We start from the raw sequence: 21,096 nt of genomic DNA, 5'->3' as shown, positions 1-21,096 counted from the left end.
GATGAAGTTGTTGGACCTACTGGAATTGAAGTTGCAGATGACTGTGAGCCACCAAGTGGGTGTTGGGAATCAGATCAAGGTCATTTGGAGGAGCACCGAACTCTCTTAACTACTAAGCTGTATCTCTGACTATTTACTCATGTCCTTATTGATAATATTTTGTTGTTGTTGCCACAAGAGGTACCTTTGTGTGCAAATTTAATGCACACAAGCTATGTAAGTAATTTGGAGTCTTAGAAATAAAATTACAAAATTAAGGTACATATGAATCTCATCACATCTAAACAAATCATTTTGCCAACATATATCCACTGAATTAACACTAAATATCATCAGCATTACTAATTTCTGTTCGTTACAAAAACAAGAACCTGATATATGTTGAGACTCGCCATTGACATGTTAAAGTGTATTTTCTGTACATATCTCATTTGTTATTTATATTATCTTTCTGCATCAGTTATAACTTTAGTTCCTTGTTGATATAATTTAATAAACTCAGAATAAGAAGGAAGAAAACTATGTATTTGCTTTTTTATTTTTTTATTTTTCTGTTTAGTTTGTATTTTTTAAATTCCATTTTTGTAGAGGAATTTTAATGCAGCAATTGACAGCTCTAGAAAGGGATCATGTCTAAAGACCTTCTAGATCTATGTGGTCTGCCTGGAATACAGATATGTGTTTAATCCCAGGAGACAGAGGCAAGTAGGTCAACCTGTTATAGATCAAGTTTTAGGGAAAGAAAAGCTTAGTTCCATGTGTGATGGTTCATGCCTTTAATCCCAGCACTCTGGAGATAGAAGCATGCCGATCTCTGAGCTCTAATCAGTTAGTTCAGTTGCATCAGTGCTTTAAGAGGGAGTACAGTGTAGTGTAGTTTTTGGCAGTTCAGTTCCTGGAGTTTGAGGCAGTTTTTACTAGGTAGTTTTACAGATACAGATACAGAGAGAACAAGCTAGACACAGGTGAAGACTCAGTGAGTCAGAGAATGAGTAGGAGTCAGAAAATTAGAACATATGTAAAGAGTTAGTTTGATGCCAAGCAGAGCAATTCAATCAGAAACTAAGAGAAGCCAGTTTGAATCAGTCAGCTTGGAGAGTGGTTTGGGCCAGCACAACTGATTTGAACCAGCCAGCCATAGTTCAGAAAGAACTAGAAAGGAAGAGCTTATTCAGCATTAAGCATCTGAGACAACAATTTCATCAGCCAAATAAAAGATATATTTAAACCTTGCTCCTTCTTTTACTATTTATTTCTGATAGGAAACTTTTTTACTAGACTCTAAGAATAAATTTACTTGTAATAAATTCCTACAGCTTCTTTCATCAATGCAAACTTCCCTTTCACTTTACTTTTTGAAGGATACTATTTTTTGATGTTAAAGTTATACTTTTTTTGTTGACCCTTTACATTTTTTATTTAAGTCAAGCACATAATTTGCTTATTGAGAAAATTTTACCATGGTTAAAACTCATTTAATATTTAATGTCCATGCCATAGTAATGCTTGACATTAATTTTCCTTTTCTTCCTTTATGTGACTTTTCTGGTATTTTATATAATACTTGAATTTTGACTAAAGTATAGGCATAGATCTATTAACACTACCATATCAGAACAAAAGGGAAGGTTGCTACTTGATTACTTCCAATAGAAGTAGAAGTCAAGCTTTTTCTAGCCAACATGATATTGACCTGTGAGTGAATAGTCTTAATTACACTCACTGACACCATGGATAGGGTGGCCTTATTACCAAATAGTGGTGTGCACACTCATCTTGAGTTTCAGTTAAACTCATCTGATACTACATAAGCACAGAAGAAGGATTGGTTTTTGATGGAGGAAGGTAGCTCTATATTGGAATCTTTGAAAATGCTTTAGTCTGGGATGGTGATCACAAGCTGGGCCATTAAATGTTGACCTAACTCTTTTTTTTTCTTTCTGACCCTGACTCTACTTACAAAATAAGATAATTCATTGTGACCCTTCAAGATTGGAAGCCTAGGTTCGCCTCCTGAGCCTGTTGGCTTCAAGATGGCCCGAAGCAGTGTCACATTTTGTTGTTCTCATTTTTGTTCACTGTTTGGCTGGACTGCTGAAAGGGGTTAAGTTTTTTCTCTTGCTAGAGTGTTGCTTTCCTAGCTAGACTAGCTAGAGAAAATAAGCTTTTTATTTTGTCAACACCTATTGGTGCTTCTGTGTTGATAGCTTCTTCATTTCTAAGTCTGGGATATATAACTTCAAAAATAAAAAAATCAGGAATTGTAAATGTTGCATGGTCCTTAGACTTCAGAGTTCATGGTGAGCTTATCTGCTTCATCCATCTCGAATGTGCTTTTTAGTTTATTATATGCATTGTGTCCAGTGCTTTCATTTGTATTTAGTAAAATAGGAAAATATTTTTCTGACACAATTTCACAGTGCTTAAATTCTTGCTTTTCTGATTATTTATTTTGACAAATTTCTAAAATATTTTAGAACTCTTTTGTCCAGGAAGGGCTCACCATGTAGCTATTCTTCTATATAGGAAATGTCTTAATTAGAAAACAATCAGCACTTTATTTACATCATGAGACTCACAGAAATTCAGAAGACTCACAGGTATTTAGAAATCTGTAGAAATTGCCAGTTGATAGTAGGCACTTTAAAATAATGTATTAAAAGAAACAACAGGCACATGAAATAGGAAAATATGAATAGCCATCAGAGTACAATAGGATATAGTTATGAGAAGTAAATATAGAACAAAACACTTTTGGAAAACCCCTTTGCAGAAAAGTTTTTAAAATAACTATGGCATAAGATTAAATTCATTTTCTGTATTTATTCTACAACTTGGTAAAAATTGAAACACCTTTAACATTATAAAGATAAGATGAAGATCCAAGACTTCTGTTCTTTATGAAAAAATAATTAACAAGAACAAACTGAGAATGAGAGTTAATTTTATTCTTAAAGCTTAAACATGTCTAATTTTCTTTATATCTGAAAACACGCTCCTGTTAATACAACTATTTCAACAACAAGCACGCTAGTTTCAGCATAGCATTTTTCTCATGAGAAAGATGGCATGAATACTGCCCCTGACATTTTGTTTATCACAGCCAAGAAAATAAATGTAGAATACTTTTGAAACAATAACTCATATATTTTAGAAGTCATTTTAAATGTGAAGCTGTTAAGTATATTCCTGTAAATACCACTTTTCCCTTTTTGCTCAACCTGTACCTATTTGATATCTACTGACATACTAAAGTTGAATAAATTTTAGAGCCTCGATATGCTTCCCAGATGTCTTTCAATTGCCATCGTGAATGCCGCCAACTTGCTTGTTTTAGCAATCATTACTGACATGTTAAGATGGACTTTTGGAATTCCCATCGTGACTGCTGATTAAGACTGCTATTGATTAGATAAATTTGGAATATCATATACTACCACAACTCAAGGCAAACAATGATAAGTTACCCCCAAAATTTCAAAACTACATAACTATAAAGAAAGCAAAGAAAAGCCAAACCCACAATACCGTATGTTACTAAAATTGACCATTTAAGTCTGTGCTTACCTTATTGAATAAAGAACATTTCCATTTTTGAAAATTCTTAGCAGCTTGTTATCGGTGGTGACTTCGTGGAAGTTAGCCCCCTTCTCATTAGCAAAGAACAAGTCAGGTTTCCATATGGAGTCCAACATGGATGGGTCGAGGTCTAATGAATCATCAGGGTATTCACTGTATGCAAGGCGAGGATCATTCCACTTCTGACGAAGGAAAATGTTTACTCTGTAATCCTGAGTGAGAGAGAGAGACAGGAGGGGGAGGGAAAGGGAGGGGGGAGGAGGAAGGGAGAGAAGGAGGGAGAAGGGGGAGGGAAGGAGGGAGGAGGGGGAGGGGGAGGGAGGGGAGGGAAGGAGGAGGAGATAGATAAATAAGTTTTAAGAAGTATAATGTCACTATAGCTTGACCACTTACAATATGGAGCACTATGGAACATGTAAATGATGGAAAAACTACAGATGCAGGAATGCTTTGTTGTTTCAACTGTGTCTTTTATGCCCACAAGCTTTCCAAAAAAAGACCATATAAAAGGACCTTTTATCACACTTTTTTCTTCTTGTCAAATGTTACTTTCCTGGTTTGTCATAGTAAAATATTAAATAGTGGTTACACATTTGAAGCCAAATGTTTTCTCCATTACACTTATTTTTAGAATCATGTCTGACAGGGTTAAAAGTAATTTTTGAAAGCTCTCTATGCTAGAAAATAGCCATGATCAACAATGCCAACCAACCAGAGCTTCCAGGGACTAAAGCATTACCCAAAGACTATACATGGACTGATCCATGGTTTCAACTGCATATGTAGCAGAGGATGGCCTTGTTGGGCACCAGTGGAAGGAGAAGCCCCTGGTCCTGCCAAGGCTGGACCCCCCCCCCAGTGTAGGAGAATGTCCAGGGTGATGGTGGTAAGGGGGGATGGATGGGGTGCACCCTTATGAGGGAGGGGAGGGGAAAGGGGACTTGTGGACACGAAAGTGGGAAAGGGAATAACATTTGAATTGTAAATAAAGAAATATATCCAATAATAAAAAAGAAAATAGCCATGAATATGTTTTTCTATAATTTAGTACACAATTTTAATTTTGCTTTTTAAGATAAAGTCTCACTATGCCATCTTGGTAAGTAGGCCTCAAACTCATTATGTAGACCAAGGTGGTTCAGAACTCATAAAGATTCTGTCTCTGTATCACAAGTCCTGGAATTAAATATGTGTGGACCCATATGTGGCATTATATACCTATTTACTATTTAATATTGTTTAATATTAAACTCTTTTAAAATATGACAAGTCCTCTAAAATACTTTATTGAGGAAAAAACCAAAGATGATCTGTGAGTACTAAAAGAATAATAATGGCTAATCCTAGAAATTACTTCATTATGATAGTGACATTTTCCAACTATACATTTTAAAGATTATTTTAAGGAAGAGTCAATGTTTTCAACATAAGTTTAGCTTAGTGTGGGCGTGCATGGTTGCATGCATGTGTGTCTGTGTATGTGGTGGGGGTTGTGTATACAAAGTATATAAAATATTATTCAACATTTTCTTTGTTTTCTTTGTCTTTTTATGCCAGAGTCTCAAGTTGGCCTCCCACTTACTATGCAGTTCAGGATAATCTTGAGCTGCTAATCCTTGTGTCTCCAACTCCCATGTGAAAAAAATTATAGGTATACAGGAGAAGGCCACATCTTGTGAACTTTTTCATTATTAGTTTTTTCCTTACATTTTTGCAAAGGTTAAATCTATAGACCTGATTAAATGTGATTTAAGTATGTTTGAAGAAAGTTTCAGTTATCCAGAAAATGTTGGCAATATTCAGAGAATACAAAAGCCTGCCCGTTTTCTTATTTCTTTAATATCTAATAAGCAAGCTATAAAAGGGTCTTCCAATCTCTCAGACATTGTCTTTTAGGCAAATTAAATCCAGCCTTTGCTTTGAATACTGAAAATACATATGTCCTTCTGGTCAGGATTTGGTGCTAATACTAATAAGTTAGTCTCTAACTTAAACTAAACTTACATACCAGATGTTCCGCCCTCTGCCTGCTAAGTGTTCCCTGTATCTTCCTCTGCCTCTTCTTGTGGTTGTACTTTATCATCTCAAAAAAGAATATGAGCACTACTAAATGTGTGACACATAGCAATATAAATCCTTTAAGAATTTTCTAAATTTTTTGGAACATATTAACCCCAACTCTTAAATCTCCAAGATCCATCATCCCTCCCTTTGCACCAAATTTTGTGTCCTCTTTTTATTATTATTATTAATTTTAACATGGAAACTGTTCTAATTAATTTTATTTTTTTTACCCAGGGATAAGAGCATACTCTGTTACCTATAGCTTTTGTACACACACACTTTATTTTTTTAAAGTTATATAATTTATGCACCTATATTGAGTGTATACATACCTCTGTGTGTGTCTGTCTGTGTGTGTGAGTGTGTGTGTGCTTGTGTATACAGAGGCCGGTAGAGGGTAGCAGGTATATATTCTGTCACTTTTCATGTTTTTCACTTGAGAACCAATGTGGAGGAAGATACTTCTGTCTTTTTATTTATCCCATAAATTCCAATTTGTGCTGTCCATATATTCTTGAGTGTATGGTCTTCCACTGGCACGTTTCCAAATACCATGAGCTACTTACACTTTTAAAAACTCCTTCCAGCAGCTATCAATTGTAGGTAACTTCTCAGCTAGGGATGGGAACTTGGGTGCATATTCCCTCTCCATCATGATATTTGTTCAACCTTGGGATTACATAGATTTTATGCATAATGTCAAGTTAATTTGCATTATGCATACGTGTGCATATATTTGTATACTTTTAAGATGTTTCTAATAGTAGAATTCTGATTGTAATTAGAAAGGGTATGTGACTTGAATAAAAGGTAGAAAAAAATCATAGACATATTGAAAAATGATCCAGAATTCCTGTTTTTAAGGGTCCTAGGCAAAGTTGCTTGCAGAGTTAACAAGTAAACAGAAAATCATTATTTGTCAATGAAATTATAATTAATAACTCTCTCCAATATTCAACTAATTTAATTTTCTAGAGTCTTTGAAATTTGAAGCACTTCATAGTATAAGTGTGCATCACAAAGCAAGAACAAACACTAATATTCAGTTGTGATATAATTGCCTCTAGCACTTTCTCTGTAATATCCCCATGTTGCCTGCACCATCTGCTCCAGGAGCATCCATAGGGAAGCTGATTGTCTGGGACCACTGATTCTGAAATAATGGCCCATTGAAAAAGCCTTATTCATTCTTCAGTTACTAAACCAATAGGGAAGAAAATCATTTTATATTAACTATTTGGAATCTTTAAAAGGTTATTCCAAAACACCATGTGAGTTTCTCATCATTATCCATATGTTTATTCTCTTTGAGAAGGTCAGAATCATTTATAAATTACCAAAAACTATAAAGGAATAGTTTTGTACCAATTCTAAAATCAGATAATGTAAGAAGTATTAGTTAGAACATAAAATATATTAAATGGATGGAGATATATAATTTTTATCATTCAGTAACTTCTTTGTGTAGTTAAGAGTTAGAGTCACAGATCAAGAACACCATTTATTCCTTACACTGGTGTGTCAGAATTGTTGAAAAGGGAAAAACATTTTTGTGAGCATGCTGAAAAAATTTAGAGTTTTATTTCAATTCTCATTCTGTTAATTTCAGTCTTGTTTTTTCAGAGGAACACTAGCACACATCCAGTATTTCTAGTAGCTACTGGATATCAGTGAAAAGTAATAGTACCCATGCTGTTTGGTTGAAAGGTATATTACATTACATCAATCCACACATCCCCACCATCTTCTACCACACACATCCACTTTCATTCTTGTTCAATTCTTTTTATTTGCACACCATGTGTCTAATTGTCTTCCTTCTTTACATTATTCTGGAAAACAGGCTGCAAACATTATCACAGCCAATTGTGCCAATAGACTGGTGGGTAGGAATAAAAACAACTTCAATCACTATGCTTCTACCCACTGTTTAATATTATGTTATTCCAAATAGGAAAACAAAGCAACAATCCTTATTTAGGCATCCTAGATATAGAAATCTTGCTACTACTGATATTCTCTATATTGGGCCCAAATCTTCACTTGGATGTCTGATCACTACAACTTAAGAACAAGTTATTATACTTAGCTATATTATATCTTGATGGGAATCATAATTTGCATGTTACAAAGAACACAACCACTGCTGCATGCCATTCATTTGCAATATATATTTAATATTATGTGAGCCTGATCTGCTTGTCAATTTGGGACTTCCATTAAACAAGTACCTTTCTCCATCAGAAAATGTAATTCAAATAGTAAAAGGCACTTGGTACTTTACAAATGGATAGGGCCATCACTAAACATATTTTTGAAGACCTTCCAACCAATGTATTTTCTGAAATATCTTTTGTAAGCTATGATATATGCAATAATTGTTTAAAATATAGTGTTAGATGAACACAGTGTTAACCATTAGTGGCATTTACTACTTTGATAATATTGTATAATAATAATAACTATTCAGTTCCAGATTATTTTTGTCACCCAGGAGGGAAATTATTACCCATTGTGCAGTCTTTATTCTCTGCTTTCAACCATTGATAATCAGTACTCTGATTTCAAAATTTGCAGACTCAGGAGCACTGGGAACTTTGGTTCATCTGAATGATACAATATGTGACTCTTTGCATGTAGCTTCCTTCACTTTGTACAATATTTATAAGATCTGTAAGTTTAAGTAAACAGAGATCATGCTTAATTTAGTAAGAATTAAAGTATCTTATTGGGAGAATTCTATCTGAAGTTGAAAAACTTTTCCAAAGATATTAACGTTTTAATAATTGAAAGATATTTATATGTAAATTTTGTATATGATATCACAATGTTCATGAACATACATGTTTACTACATATGTATGAGTGCATAGATTGTATATGTAACCCATCATAAACTACAATCATCATAAAAGATGAGAACCATCTGATGAAATGTACTTATATCAAACATAAGTTTACCTGCTTTAGAAGATAAACTTCAAATACTATACTGAATAGATAGGGAAACACTGGGCAGCCTTATCATGTTCCCAAATTTAGTGGGATTGCTTCAGATTTCTCCACTTAATTTGATGGTGGCTATAGACTTGCTGTATATTGATTTTATTATGTTCCATTATGTGTCTTGAACCCCTGATTTCTTCAAGTCCTGGATCTTTTCAAGTGTTACATTTTACAAGGTGTTTGCAGCATGTAATGAGATTATCATGGGATTTTTTTTCTTTGAGTTGGTTTATATGGTGCATTACATTGATGGATTTTCATATATTGAACCATCCCTGCTTACTTGGGATGAAGCTTACTTGATCATGGTGGATGATGTTTTTGATGCGTTTCTGGTTTGAATTTGTGAGATTTTTATTGAGTATTTTTGTGTTGATGATGTTCATAAGCACAATTGTTCTGAAGCTCTCTATCTCTGTAGAGTCTTTGTGTGGTTTACATATCAGGGTAACTGTGGCCTCAAGGAATGAATTAGGTAGTGTTCCCTTTGTTTCTATATTGTGGAATAGTTTGAGGACTGTTGGCATTAGCTCTTTAAAAGTTTCGTAGAATTCTACACTAAAACCGTCTGATCCTGGGCTTTTTTCTTGTTGTTGCTGTTTGTTTTTGCTTTTGTTTGGGAGATTTATGATGATTGCTTCTATTTCCTCAGGGGTTATGGGAATGATGCGATAGCTTACCTGATTTTGATTTAACTTTGGTAAGTGGTATATGGCTATAAAATCATCCATTTTGTTTAGATTTTCCAATTTTTGAGGAGTATATGCTCCTGAGTAAGGTAACCCTGACCAAAAGGGACATACATGGTATATACTCACTGATAAGAGGATATTAACCATAAAGCACAAAATACCCATGATACATTCCATAGACCCAAAGAAATTAAACAAGAGAGAAGGCCCAAGCAAGAATGTTGAATCACACTCAGAAGGGAGAACAATAGTCTTAGAAGGCAGAGCAAGGGAGGGAATTGGATGGAAGTAGGAAAGGAAATGGGGTAGGCGTGAGGAGAACAAAGAGAGAGAGATGGAAAGGGCTAGGAGAATGAATGGAATCCTGCAGCTGCAGTGGTCCAGAAGTGGGTAGAATTTTTAGAAAGTTCCAGAGACCTGAGATGGGGGAGACTCCCAGGAGTCAATGTAGATGACCTTAGCCAAGAGGCCTGAAAGTGGAGATATGAAACCTGAAGAGGCCACCCCCTATAGCCAGGCAGAATCTCCCAATAGAGGAATAAGGACACCAACCCACACACAAAACTTTCAACCCAAAATTTGTTCTGTCTAATAGAAATTCAGGGAAAAAGGTAGAAAAGATTTAAGGAATGGCCACCCAATAATTGGCCCAACTTGAAACCCATTCGGTGGGCAAGCACCAATTTCTGAAATTAATTTTTCATTGGGTTTTTTAATTTATATTTCAAATGTTTCCCCTTTCCAGGATTCCTGTATTCAATCCCCCCTCCCCCTTCTTCTATGAGGGTGTTCCTCCACCCGTCCACCCACCCCTTCCCACCTCTCTGCCCTGACATTCTCCTACAATGGGGAGTCAAGCCTTGGCAGAACCAAGGGCTTCTCCTCCCATTGGTGCCCAACAAGGCCATCCTCTGCTACATATGAGCTGGAGCCATAGTTTTGTTTATGTGTACTCTTTCGATGATGGTTTTGTCCCTTGGAATTTTGGTTGGTTATTGTTTTTATGGGGTTGCAAACCCCTTCAGAACCTTTAATCTATTCTCTAACTTCTCCAGTGGGGAACCCATTCTCAGTTCAGTGGTTGGCTGGGAGCATCCAACTCTGTATTTGTCATGTTCTGGCAGAGCCTCTCAGGAGACAGCTATATCAGGCTCCTGTCAGCATACATTTCTTAGCATCAGCCATATTGCCTGGGTTTAGTGCCTGTATTTATTTGGGCTGGATCCCCAGAAGGGCAGTCTCTGGATGGCCTTTCCTTCAGTTTCTGCTCCAAATTTTGTCTCCGTATCTCCTCCTATGAATATTTTTGTTTCCCCTTCTAAGAAGGACTGAATCATCTGCACTTTGGTCGTTGTCCTTCTTCAGCTTCATGTAGTCTGTGGATTGTATCTTAGGTAACTTGAGCTTTTGGGCTAATATCCACTTATCAGTGAGTGTATACCATATGTGTTTTTTTTTGTGTTTGGGTTACCTCACTCAGGATATTTTCTAGTTCCATCCATTTGCCTATGAATTTCATGAAGTCATTGTTTTTAATAGTTGAGTAGTACTCCATTTTGTAGGTGTACCACATTTTCTGTATCCATTCCCCTGTTGAGGGACATCAGGTTCTTTCCAGCTTCTGGCTATTATAAGTAAGGCTTCTATGAACATAGAGGAGCATGTGTCCTTGTTCTATGTTGGAGTGTCTTTTGGGTATATGCCCAGGAGTGGTATAGCTGACTCCTCAGCTAGTACTATGTCCAATTTTCTGAGGAATATCCAGACTGATTTCCAGAGAGGTTGTTCCAGTTTGCAATCCCACCAACAATGGAGGAGTATTCCTCTTTCTTTACATCCTCACCAGCATCTGTTGACGCCTGAGTTTTTGATCTTAGCCATTTTGACTTGTGTGAAGTGGAATCTCAGGGTTATTTTGATTTGCATTTCCCTGATGACTAAGGATGTTGAACATTTCTTTAGGTGCTTCTCAGTCATTAGATATTCCTCAGTTGAGAATTCTTTGTTTAGTTCGTACCTCATTTTAATAGGGTTATTTGATTCTCTGGAGTTATTAGTGATACCCTCTTACGCTTGTAGACAGGGAGCCTAGCATGACTTTCCTCTGAGAGGCTTTTTTCAGCGGCTTATTGAAACAGATGCAGATACCCACAGCCAAATAGTAGATGGATGTTGGGATTCTTACAGAAGAGTCAGGGGAAAGATTGAAGGCCTTGAAGGAGATGGGAACCCCACAGGATGACCAACAGAGTCAGCTAACTTGGACTTCTGAGAGCTCCCAAAAACTGAGCTATCAACTAAAGAACACACTGGAATAAGGCCCAGGGACATATACAGCAGATATGCACCTCAATCTCTATGTTGATCCTCTAACAACTGGAATTGAGGTTCTTTCTAAAACTACGGCCTGACTGTGATATCTGTTCCCCAACAATGCTGCTTTGTCTGGCCTCAGTGGGAAAGAATTGACAGAGACTCGGTGCACCACGGTGGAGAGATAGCACAGTGGTCCCCACTCAGAGATGGGGATGGGGGATAGAGGATGACTAGAATGTCTCAGTAATGGGGGTACTGGAAGGGAGAGGTGCTTGGGATGTAAATAAATAACAAATTAATTATTAATTTAAAGAAAACATAATTATGCTGAGAAGATTCAGGATTCTATTTAAGCATGTAAGCAATTTCCAGTTTGATCTATCTTTATCACTAACAAATTTAATGGTGGCAATGTTTAACAAAGTGTCACTATCCTATTTGAGCAATTAGGTTTTAATTTAATGCCATATGTAATTTGAGATTATTATTTTATAAATAACTAGCCAATTGTTTCTTCTGAGTCTATGTAACATAAAAATTAGGAATAAAATTATGTAAGCCAATATTCTTTACTTCAAAATATTCTACTTTAAAGATATTTATCTAATTCCAGGGAACTATATGAGTCTGTAAATCACTTGTAGGCATAAGCAAGAAAAACTGAGTTCTGCTCTTCAAATTTACATTTCTTAAATGTACATACTTGGTGATACATACTTTCAATTCCAGTGATTCCAGGGGACACAGGTAGATCACCGAGGCTCACTGACCAACCAGACTACTCTACTCAGCAAGCTCCTGGTTCATTAGAGAATTTTATTCTAAAATCAATATGGGCAGCGCAAGGAAAATGATGCTCAAGTTAATATCTGGCTTCATACATACGTACATACATACATACATACATGTATACATACACACAAAGCATTTAAGTATCTAGGTTTTGTTATATACATGCATATTTTCAAAGCTTAATCTTATTATTTTGGCATATATACTATTCACACTTTCCTTCACAACATCAGTGTTCTATTAATACAGCAGCTTTGCATTAGGGGGAAACACACAGTTTAGTAAACATGGACAGAAAAATAGATATTATTGGCAAACATTTTTTGTTGTAAATAGAATTTGAACACATAAATAAAACATTCTAATGATTATTTTGAATATTTTAAATAGCTTAGAACACTACTGGCTTAATTTAAAATATACAATATTAATTACATTTCTAAATTTTAATTCATTTATTGTCCACTGGAATTTTATAGTTAATGAGAGTTTATATGGCATACGCCATTTTCTATGTGGTATTACACGCTGAAGATTCAGAAACATTTTTCCATTTTGCAAAAGTTTTAGAGAGTTAAACATTGTTCAAGACAAAATTGAATTGTTTTGCATTTGCTGTTCTTCTGAGTAATTCATATAATTCTTTAGAAGCTGTTTATTGATTTGGAGAGTGGCCAAGAAGCTATGTGGAGTCTGCTCAGTGTACCATACAGATGCAATGGAATTAACTTCCTTTTAGAAAACATATTGAATGTTTCAGCCTTACTTACATACTTTGTGAGAATAACAGACAAAATGTTTGCTGCTTCTGAGTAAAATGAAGTAAATGCTTAAATTTATTTCTAGAATTTAATGATACCTAAATGGTATATAAACAATCTAACAAAACGGAGCAGAACTAAAGGGGAGTTGTAATGAATCTTTACATATTTTGTATCCTGGGTAGATAATACTATTAGCAATACTTTATAATTTGTAGATATTTTTATATATATTTTTTGTATTTAAAATATGACATTTTCTGCTTCCTATTCTTCCCTTAATCCCCTTCCATGTTCCCCTTTGTAACTCTCAAATCCACAGATTATATATATAATAATCTGTGATTATATATATTTATTAATATATATATAATATATATATTTATATATATATAAAATCTATTATAGTTGAATGTAAGGCGTCATGATAAGTAAAGATAAGTTGCCAAACTGTGGTATGTTTTCATTTTTCATACTTGTACCTGGTAATCTCTCTCATCTTTTATTTGTATACAATGTAAGCATGTTAGTAGACTACAATCGAACATAAGACCTAGGACAGACTTAACACCAACCTGGTGCTGAAGTGGAGAAACCTAAGTACCATTATTCCATGTCTAGATCATAGTTTTGTCCTGATCTACTTCTGAATCTACTGATATATTAATTTTTTCTCTACAATTAGCTTAGTATTTGTACTTGATCACTTTCATTACAGAAAAGCTATTTTAACTGACTAAATTCCCAGAGATTGAGAGTATTAGGTCACTTTACTAGTGTCACATGACAGGCAAGCATTATACCTGAGATCTTGCCATTTTCCTTTAGGCCAAAAATTAACTCAGTATGCTACACAATGTACTGCCTTTTGCAAGTGATGTTGTCTCAAAAGCAAGGTGCCCTTTGAGGAAGCAGATTGTTTTCTGTCAGGTACTGTGTCTATCCCACTCATGGGGGTCACTGTGTAACCTTTATTAACACCAAGTGGAAAGGACCCTGCAACATGTTTTTCTCACTTATAGAGGATCATTTCTTGCTCACTTGGAAGCAATTTTGTTGAGAAAAAAACTTTTTTTAGTAGTGATGACAAAGTATTCCAGCAGTCTTTGCTGAGCAGTTTAGAATGATATTTTCTTACAGTGCTTTTGTGACTTCTAAGAAGAACTGATTTTTAAACAATATTAAGTAAACTCATACTTCAGGATATTTCTTCAGCTTGAATGAAAGCATCTATTTTTTTTATCAGATACAAAGGATGATTGCTAATATGTATAAATTCTCTAGCACGCTTTATGTAATTGGTGATTTAAAAAATAGTAACAGAGCAATAACCAAAACTACGTGTGACAAAGTAAAAAATCATCTCAACATTTTTTTATTTTAACACAAAAAATAGGAAGACAATATTCTTTGCTAGGAAGCTGAGTAGCTAAGATTGAATCAGTGGGTTAAGGGTTTATGTGCATATTGACCAGGGGCTTTCTTAATTCATTTGGTTTAGAAGAATGCATTGTTCAGAGCTTTAATAAGCTATTTTGAGAAATAAGATTTGAAGAGTAGAGGCAATAAAACTACCTTCAATGGATGAATTCTCCAGAATGAATTAAGTTTTAGAACACAATTCTCCAAGACCAGGGTACTAAAAATTGTCAAGGGCAAATAATTTAGCCCTGGTAAGTAATGAGAAATAGAAGTCCCATAAAGGAAAGAAGATTGCAAAAGTAGATTGCCCGCATCCAAATAAAATAGTTATTCAGCTTTTATAATGGGTGATGATTCTATACTCATGGCAATTTTTTTTAAAAATAATGTCTCTTTTGTTTCATTTTTAAAAATTTTGTTTTGTTTCCACTTTCTTGTTTTGAGTAGAAGGAAAGTAGACTAATTCAGACTTATGATACAAATTAAATAATTCAAATCTTATTTCTCAAAAATAGCTAATTAAAACTCTGAACAAAGAATTGTTCTATTGCCAACTGAATCAAGCAAACTCATTGTCAATATGCACAAAGACACTGAACACAGTGATTCAATTTTGGCTTATCAGCTTCCTAACCAAGAAAATTGTTATCTTCCCTTTGGTTTTCTGTAAAATTTCATCTTTGTATCAGATAGATAATTGAATGAATAAGGGGGCCTACAAAACAATTGGTCCAGGTTATTATTAAATTAGAAATTTAATGAGATATGAGTTTATTTTCTAGTTGTTCACAGAGCTTCTAAATAAAACTTTAAAACATCCCAGACCAAAGACTCATAACCCAGATACATCAATGTCAGTTTCTTAGCAAAATTTATAACTTATAAAAACAAAGTTAGAACTAATAGAAGAAAAACTAGGGAAGCATCTGGAACACATGGGCACTGGAAAAAATTTCCTGAACAAAACACCAATGGCTTATGCTCTAAGATCAAGAATCGACAAATGGGATCTTATAAGACTGCAAAGCTTCTGTAAGGCAAAGGACACTGTGGTTAGGACAAAATGGCAACCAACAGATTGGGAAAAGATCTTTACCAATCCTACAACAGATAGAGGCCTTATATCCAAAATATACAAAGAACTCAAGAAGTTAGACCGCAGGGGAGACAAATAACCCTATTAAAAAATGGGGTTCAGAGCTAAACAAAGAATTCACAGCTGAGGAATGCTGAATGGCTGAGAAACACCTAAAGAAATGTTCAACATCTTTAGTCATCAGGGAAATGCAAATCAAAACAACCCTGAGATTTCACTTCACACCAGTGAGAATGGCTAAGATCAAAAACTCAGGTGACAGCAGATGCTGGCAAGGATGCGGAGAAAGAGGAACACTCCTCCATTGTTGGTGGGGTTGCAGACTGGTACAACCATTCTGGAAATCAGTCTGGAGGTTCCTCAGAAAATTGGACATTGAACTGCCTGAGGATCCAGCTATACCTCTCTTGGGCATATACCTAAAAGATGCCCCAACATATAAAAAAGACACGTGCTCCACTATGTTCATCGCAGCCTTATTTATAATAGCCAGAAGCTGGAAAGAACCCAGATGCCCTTCAACAGAGGAATGGATACAGAAAATGTGGTACATCTACACAATGGAATATTACTCCGCTATCAAAAACAATGACTTTATGAAATTTGTAGGCAAATGGTCGGAACTGGAAAATATCATCCTGAGTGAGGTAACCAATCACAGAAAAACACACATGGTATGCACTCATTGATAAGTGGCTATTAGCCCAAATGCTTGATTTACCCTAGATGCCTAGAACAAATGAAACTCAAGACGGATGATCAAAATTTGAATGCTTCACTCCTTCTTTAAAAGGGGAACAAGAATACCCTTGGCAGGGAAGAGAGAGGCAAAGATTAAAACAGACACAGAAGGAACACCCATTCAGAGCCTGCCCCATATGTGGCCCATACATATACAGCCATCCAATTAGACAAGATGGATGAAGCTAAGAAGTGCAGGCCGACAGGAGCCGGATGTAGATCTCTCCCGAGAGAGACACAGCCAGAATACAGCAAACACAGAGGCGTATACCAGCAGCAAACGACTGAATTGAGAATAGGACCCCCGTTGAAGGAATCAGAGAAAGAACTGGAAGAGCTTGAAGGGTCTCGAGACCCCATATGTACAACAATGCCAAGCAACCAGAGCTTCCAGGGACTAAGCCACTACCTAAAGACTATACATGGACTGACCCTGGACTCTGACCTCATAGGTAGCAATGAATATCCTAGTAAGAGCACAAGTGGAAGGGGAAGCCCTGGCTCCTGCTAAGACTGAACCCCCAGTGAACTAGATTGTTGGGGAGAGGGGGCAAGGGGGGGAGGATGGGAAGGGGAACACCCATAAAGAAGGGGAGGGGGGAGGGGGATGTTTGCCTGGAAACCGGGAAAGGCAATAACGCTTGAAATGTATATAAATAATACTCAAGTTAATAAAAAAAAAAAAAGAACTTGCACATAAAAAAAAGAAATGTAAATAAATAAAATATCCAATTAAAACAAACCTTACCCAACCAATTTGCCATTTGAAGAGGGACCATGAAGAATGAAGTTTGCAGAAAATTTTTGAGAACAGTTTTACTATATAGTGAAAAAATAAGATTCAATAATGTTAGGATCAGTTAAATAAAAGCACAAAATATCTCAGACTATAAATGAATTCCTTTCAGCAGTAGGGGAAATAAGTCTGAGATAAGTATGAATGTATCTTTAATTAATGCAGATGTCTATTTGCATACATACACACATGTAAAGTATGAAAAATAACATCTGGACCAGATACATCATTATAATAATAAAAGGCAGAATGTAATTTGACTTTCATGTATTAGTAACTTTGCAAATATGTGAAAAAAATACCATGTTACATTTTTCTCAGATTATTTCCTGTTTTGCTCATCCTATGTATTATTAAACAGAGATAGACTAATTGTACTAACTGTACTCCTAAATACCATATAAATATATACTCTGGGAATATATATTCCCAGCATGGTAAGACTGTGAATTTGGTGCCAGGACCACCAAAACAATAACTACAATTATCAAATATGTAATTTTGATTATTCAATTTTTCAAGGACAAATATTCTCAAGGGAGCAGAAATGTGATTCTTGGTGGTTGAGAAGAATCATCCCTTTCTGAAATATTCATCATAGATAAATAAATATGCATTGTAGATAAAGTGTTAAATTTTCATAAGGAGGGAAATTAAGGGGAAAAGTGTGTAAAAGGGTTCTATAGGTAGGTTTAATGAAAAAAAAAATAGCACTTAGGAACCATCATCCTAGGTAAAAAAGCAAAGAGGAGATGGAAAATGTATTTGTTTCTCTTTTCATGTCTGCTGTTAAGTATTGATTAATAATTTTAATTTCATGGTGCATTGGATAAAGGATAGCAATTATCCTGGTAGCTACTTACAATAGAATAAAGGGTAAAATACATTTAAAGGTGAAGATTTTGTCTGTCGTGGATGTTTTTCTAAATGTTTATTTAAAATGTTTGATATGCTGTAATTCAACAAATTATCATTGAAAAAAATTAGTGAGCAGAAATTACAAGAGGAGCTGTGCACATAAGAAATGGCAGTAGAGAGCAGGGGAATGTGAAAACGAAACCCAAGGCGAAGGAAGACCTACACCAGAGCAGTGGGGTTAAGTCTTTATCCTGTTGGCTCAGATTGGAGTTTGAAAAGAGCTCTGGTAGACTCCTCAAGCAAGGTTTCTTTGTGAGAACAAAAGTGAGAGAGAGAGAGAGAGAGAGAGAGAGAGAGAGAGAGAGAGAGAGAGAGAGAGAGAGAGAGAGAGAGAGAGAACAGGAAGAGAGACACAGTCAGAGCAATATTGAGAAAAGGGAAGAATACTTTCTTGTTCCTAGGTCTGGGGAATGAAGAGAGTGGCACATTTCCAGGTGTATTTCCTGTCTCAGAGATAAAAATAATGTTACATTCAATTCAACTGATAAAGTAAATGAGGTCACAAGTGAAGGTTGCCAGTGAATTATTTGTGAATACTTGATGTATCTATTTAATATCGATAGATATGTTAAGAAGCTCATTTTTGCTGATTGAGTCCTTTAATATTCCTTTGTGACAGGATTATTTGTCTTGTGATTTAGCTAATATCTGGATGGTTGGCAATATTCCACAAGTAAAAAATAATTTATAAAAGATTCTCCAGATTACAACACTAATGTGCTACTGAACTTATTTTGTATGTTCTCCATAGAGCAAAAGGGTTATGCTTTCAAGCCTCCTTGAAGAGAGTTAAAGCAAACTGTTCTCTTTTACATTGAATGCAAACCTAATCTCCATGCACTAAAGGTTTTTTCAGAGAGATAGAGAGAGGGAGAAAGAAAGGGAGACTCTGTTCAGTATGAGCCTCTCATTTCCTATTGATGCTTTGAGTAACAAGTACTTTTTAACCTCTTTTCTATATGTGCTGCTTTTTACAAGACATAGGAGTACAGAGCTGTGTTTTTGTCTCCCTGGCTTGTTTTGAACCCTTTTGGTACAAAGTCAGACCAATTGATATTTTGGTAAACAGACTGGAACTGCCAGGTCCCAGCCATTGAAAAATGTCAGGAGGTTGGTTCAACAGTGCTTCATGGTTAGTTTTGCCTTCTGTATCAGCTACATTCTGTCAGTAGCTAAGGACCAATGGAAACCGCTTGCCAAATACTTAACACTAATTGACATAAAAGTAACACGTTTTGGTTGTCGCCAATCATTTTAGAGAACCTGATCTCCAATTTTAGTTCCTATTTGTTATTTAGAGGTAGGAACGACATTGTGCAGTGAATTATTTCAGCATATCACCTTCTCTAAGTAAACAGTTTGAAATGAATCCCTCGAACTGTTCATGAGATCCTGGGATCTGATGAACAACAGAAAGTGTTTAACTGTTCTAGTGGATAATAGTTATGTGCTTCTAAAGAGATTTACATAGGTCTTTATTGCAAATTCAGAGAGAAGTGAATTAAATTAAGTGATGTATGCCTTTGCCGTTACATTTAACATTAAAGAATCCATCACAAACCTTTCAAATATCTAACGAGGAAATAAACATTTTAATCTAGAGATCATAAAGAAGCTCTAGGTAGACAAGTGGTCCTCTAAAGGAGAGGAGTCGCAGAGATGAGAGTCTGAAATTGATTTCCTCCCTAAGCCATCAGCATCTTTTGTTTGGCACATTTCTGTTTTCTCCTGGAATTAAAAAAAAAATGCTTTTAAACAATTTGTTTGTTTAGCACCACCATATGTCACTAAACAATCATGGATTTTTAAATATTTTTTTTGCAGGGAATTTAACATTAAAGAAAGATCTTCAGGGTGTCTTTTTTGAGAGATGATGGTTAAGGCCTGTCTTGTGGATGAATAAATCAAAATGAGATTTATTCATAAACTTGATGGAAGTCACTAAGGTGTGTAATAATTCCACACACTATTTTCTGCAACTATTCCCATAAATGAGCCCATTTCTGGTTGATGCTTTGAAATGAGAGTACAGAGTACATGCAGGCTGCCTGTCCCTGATTACTCATGCATAGAATTAAAAGTATTCCAGACCAAAGATATTAGTATATTTGGGGTGGCTTTACTACTATAAAAGTAATGCAGTGAGGTCAAGATGTTAACAGATCCAATGTTAATATTAAAAGTCAATCTGTATGTTTTCAGGCTATTCCTAAAAGAAGTGTAATGAGTTATTGAACCTAAATGTAACATAGGATTGCTCTCTGAATGCTATTGTAACACTCTTAAAAGTAAAAATGTATTTATAGGAACCTAACTCATTGGTGACAGACTCTAAGGACCAAACAGTCAATTCTAGTAAAGGTTACAAAAGGACAAAACAAGAGACTTCTTCTAAATTGTGTACATGTCTTTCCAACTGTCATGAGAAATAAGTTACAATGAATTATAAGTAATTGCTCTTTAATATTTTAGATTTAAAAAGTGTTCTTGTTGAAGAGACCCTCACAAGATACATCAAGACCTGGTTGTCAGCACACAAAAGATTTTATTGACCCCAGAGGAATAAAAGGCAGGGAATGAGAAACAAAAATAGGGGACAGATGAAAAAGATGAAGGGTAAAGGAATGAGGGGGAAGGCACAGGGATATTTTTCTTGTGGGGGTAGGGAGCAAAGGATTGCCTCCAGATAGAGAGAAGATAGACATGGCCCATAAGCAAATGGTAGTTTATAAATGGAAAAGGGGAAACCACATTAGGTTAGGTTGAGATGGACTGTCTTGATTGTGCATGTTAATTGTGGCAGGGGAAGTGCAGCTTTTGGTTGCTAGACTTCAATATGTCAATAGTTGGAGCTTGTTAATTAGACTCAGGAGGACAGAGTGGCCAAATAGGGGAATAGGCCTAACTAGTTTTA

At 35.5% G+C, this 21,096-nt stretch overlaps 1 protein-coding gene across 2 annotated transcripts in view; it reads right to left on the bottom strand.

Annotated features, from left to right (window-relative positions):
• Glra3 (glycine receptor alpha 3) overlaps positions 1–21,096 on the bottom strand; it is a 251,344-nt gene that overhangs the window by 91,091 nt on the left and 139,157 nt on the right. For both annotated transcript variants that reach the window (XM_032918805.1, XM_032918806.1), the window contains exon 4: positions 3,568–3,791. In XM_032918805.1, the coding sequence (XP_032774696.1) occupies positions 3,568–3,791 (224 nt within the window). The remainder of the gene's footprint in view (positions 1–3,567; positions 3,792–21,096) is intronic.

The sequence above is a fragment of the Rattus rattus genome, chromosome 13 (genome assembly GCF_011064425.1).
Source record: "Rattus rattus isolate New Zealand chromosome 13, Rrattus_CSIRO_v1, whole genome shotgun sequence".
Taxonomy (NCBI): Eukaryota; Metazoa; Chordata; class Mammalia; order Rodentia; family Muridae; genus Rattus; species Rattus rattus.
The sequence above is the reverse complement of the archived record's forward strand: the minus strand, read 5'-3'. Positions and strand labels throughout refer to the sequence as shown.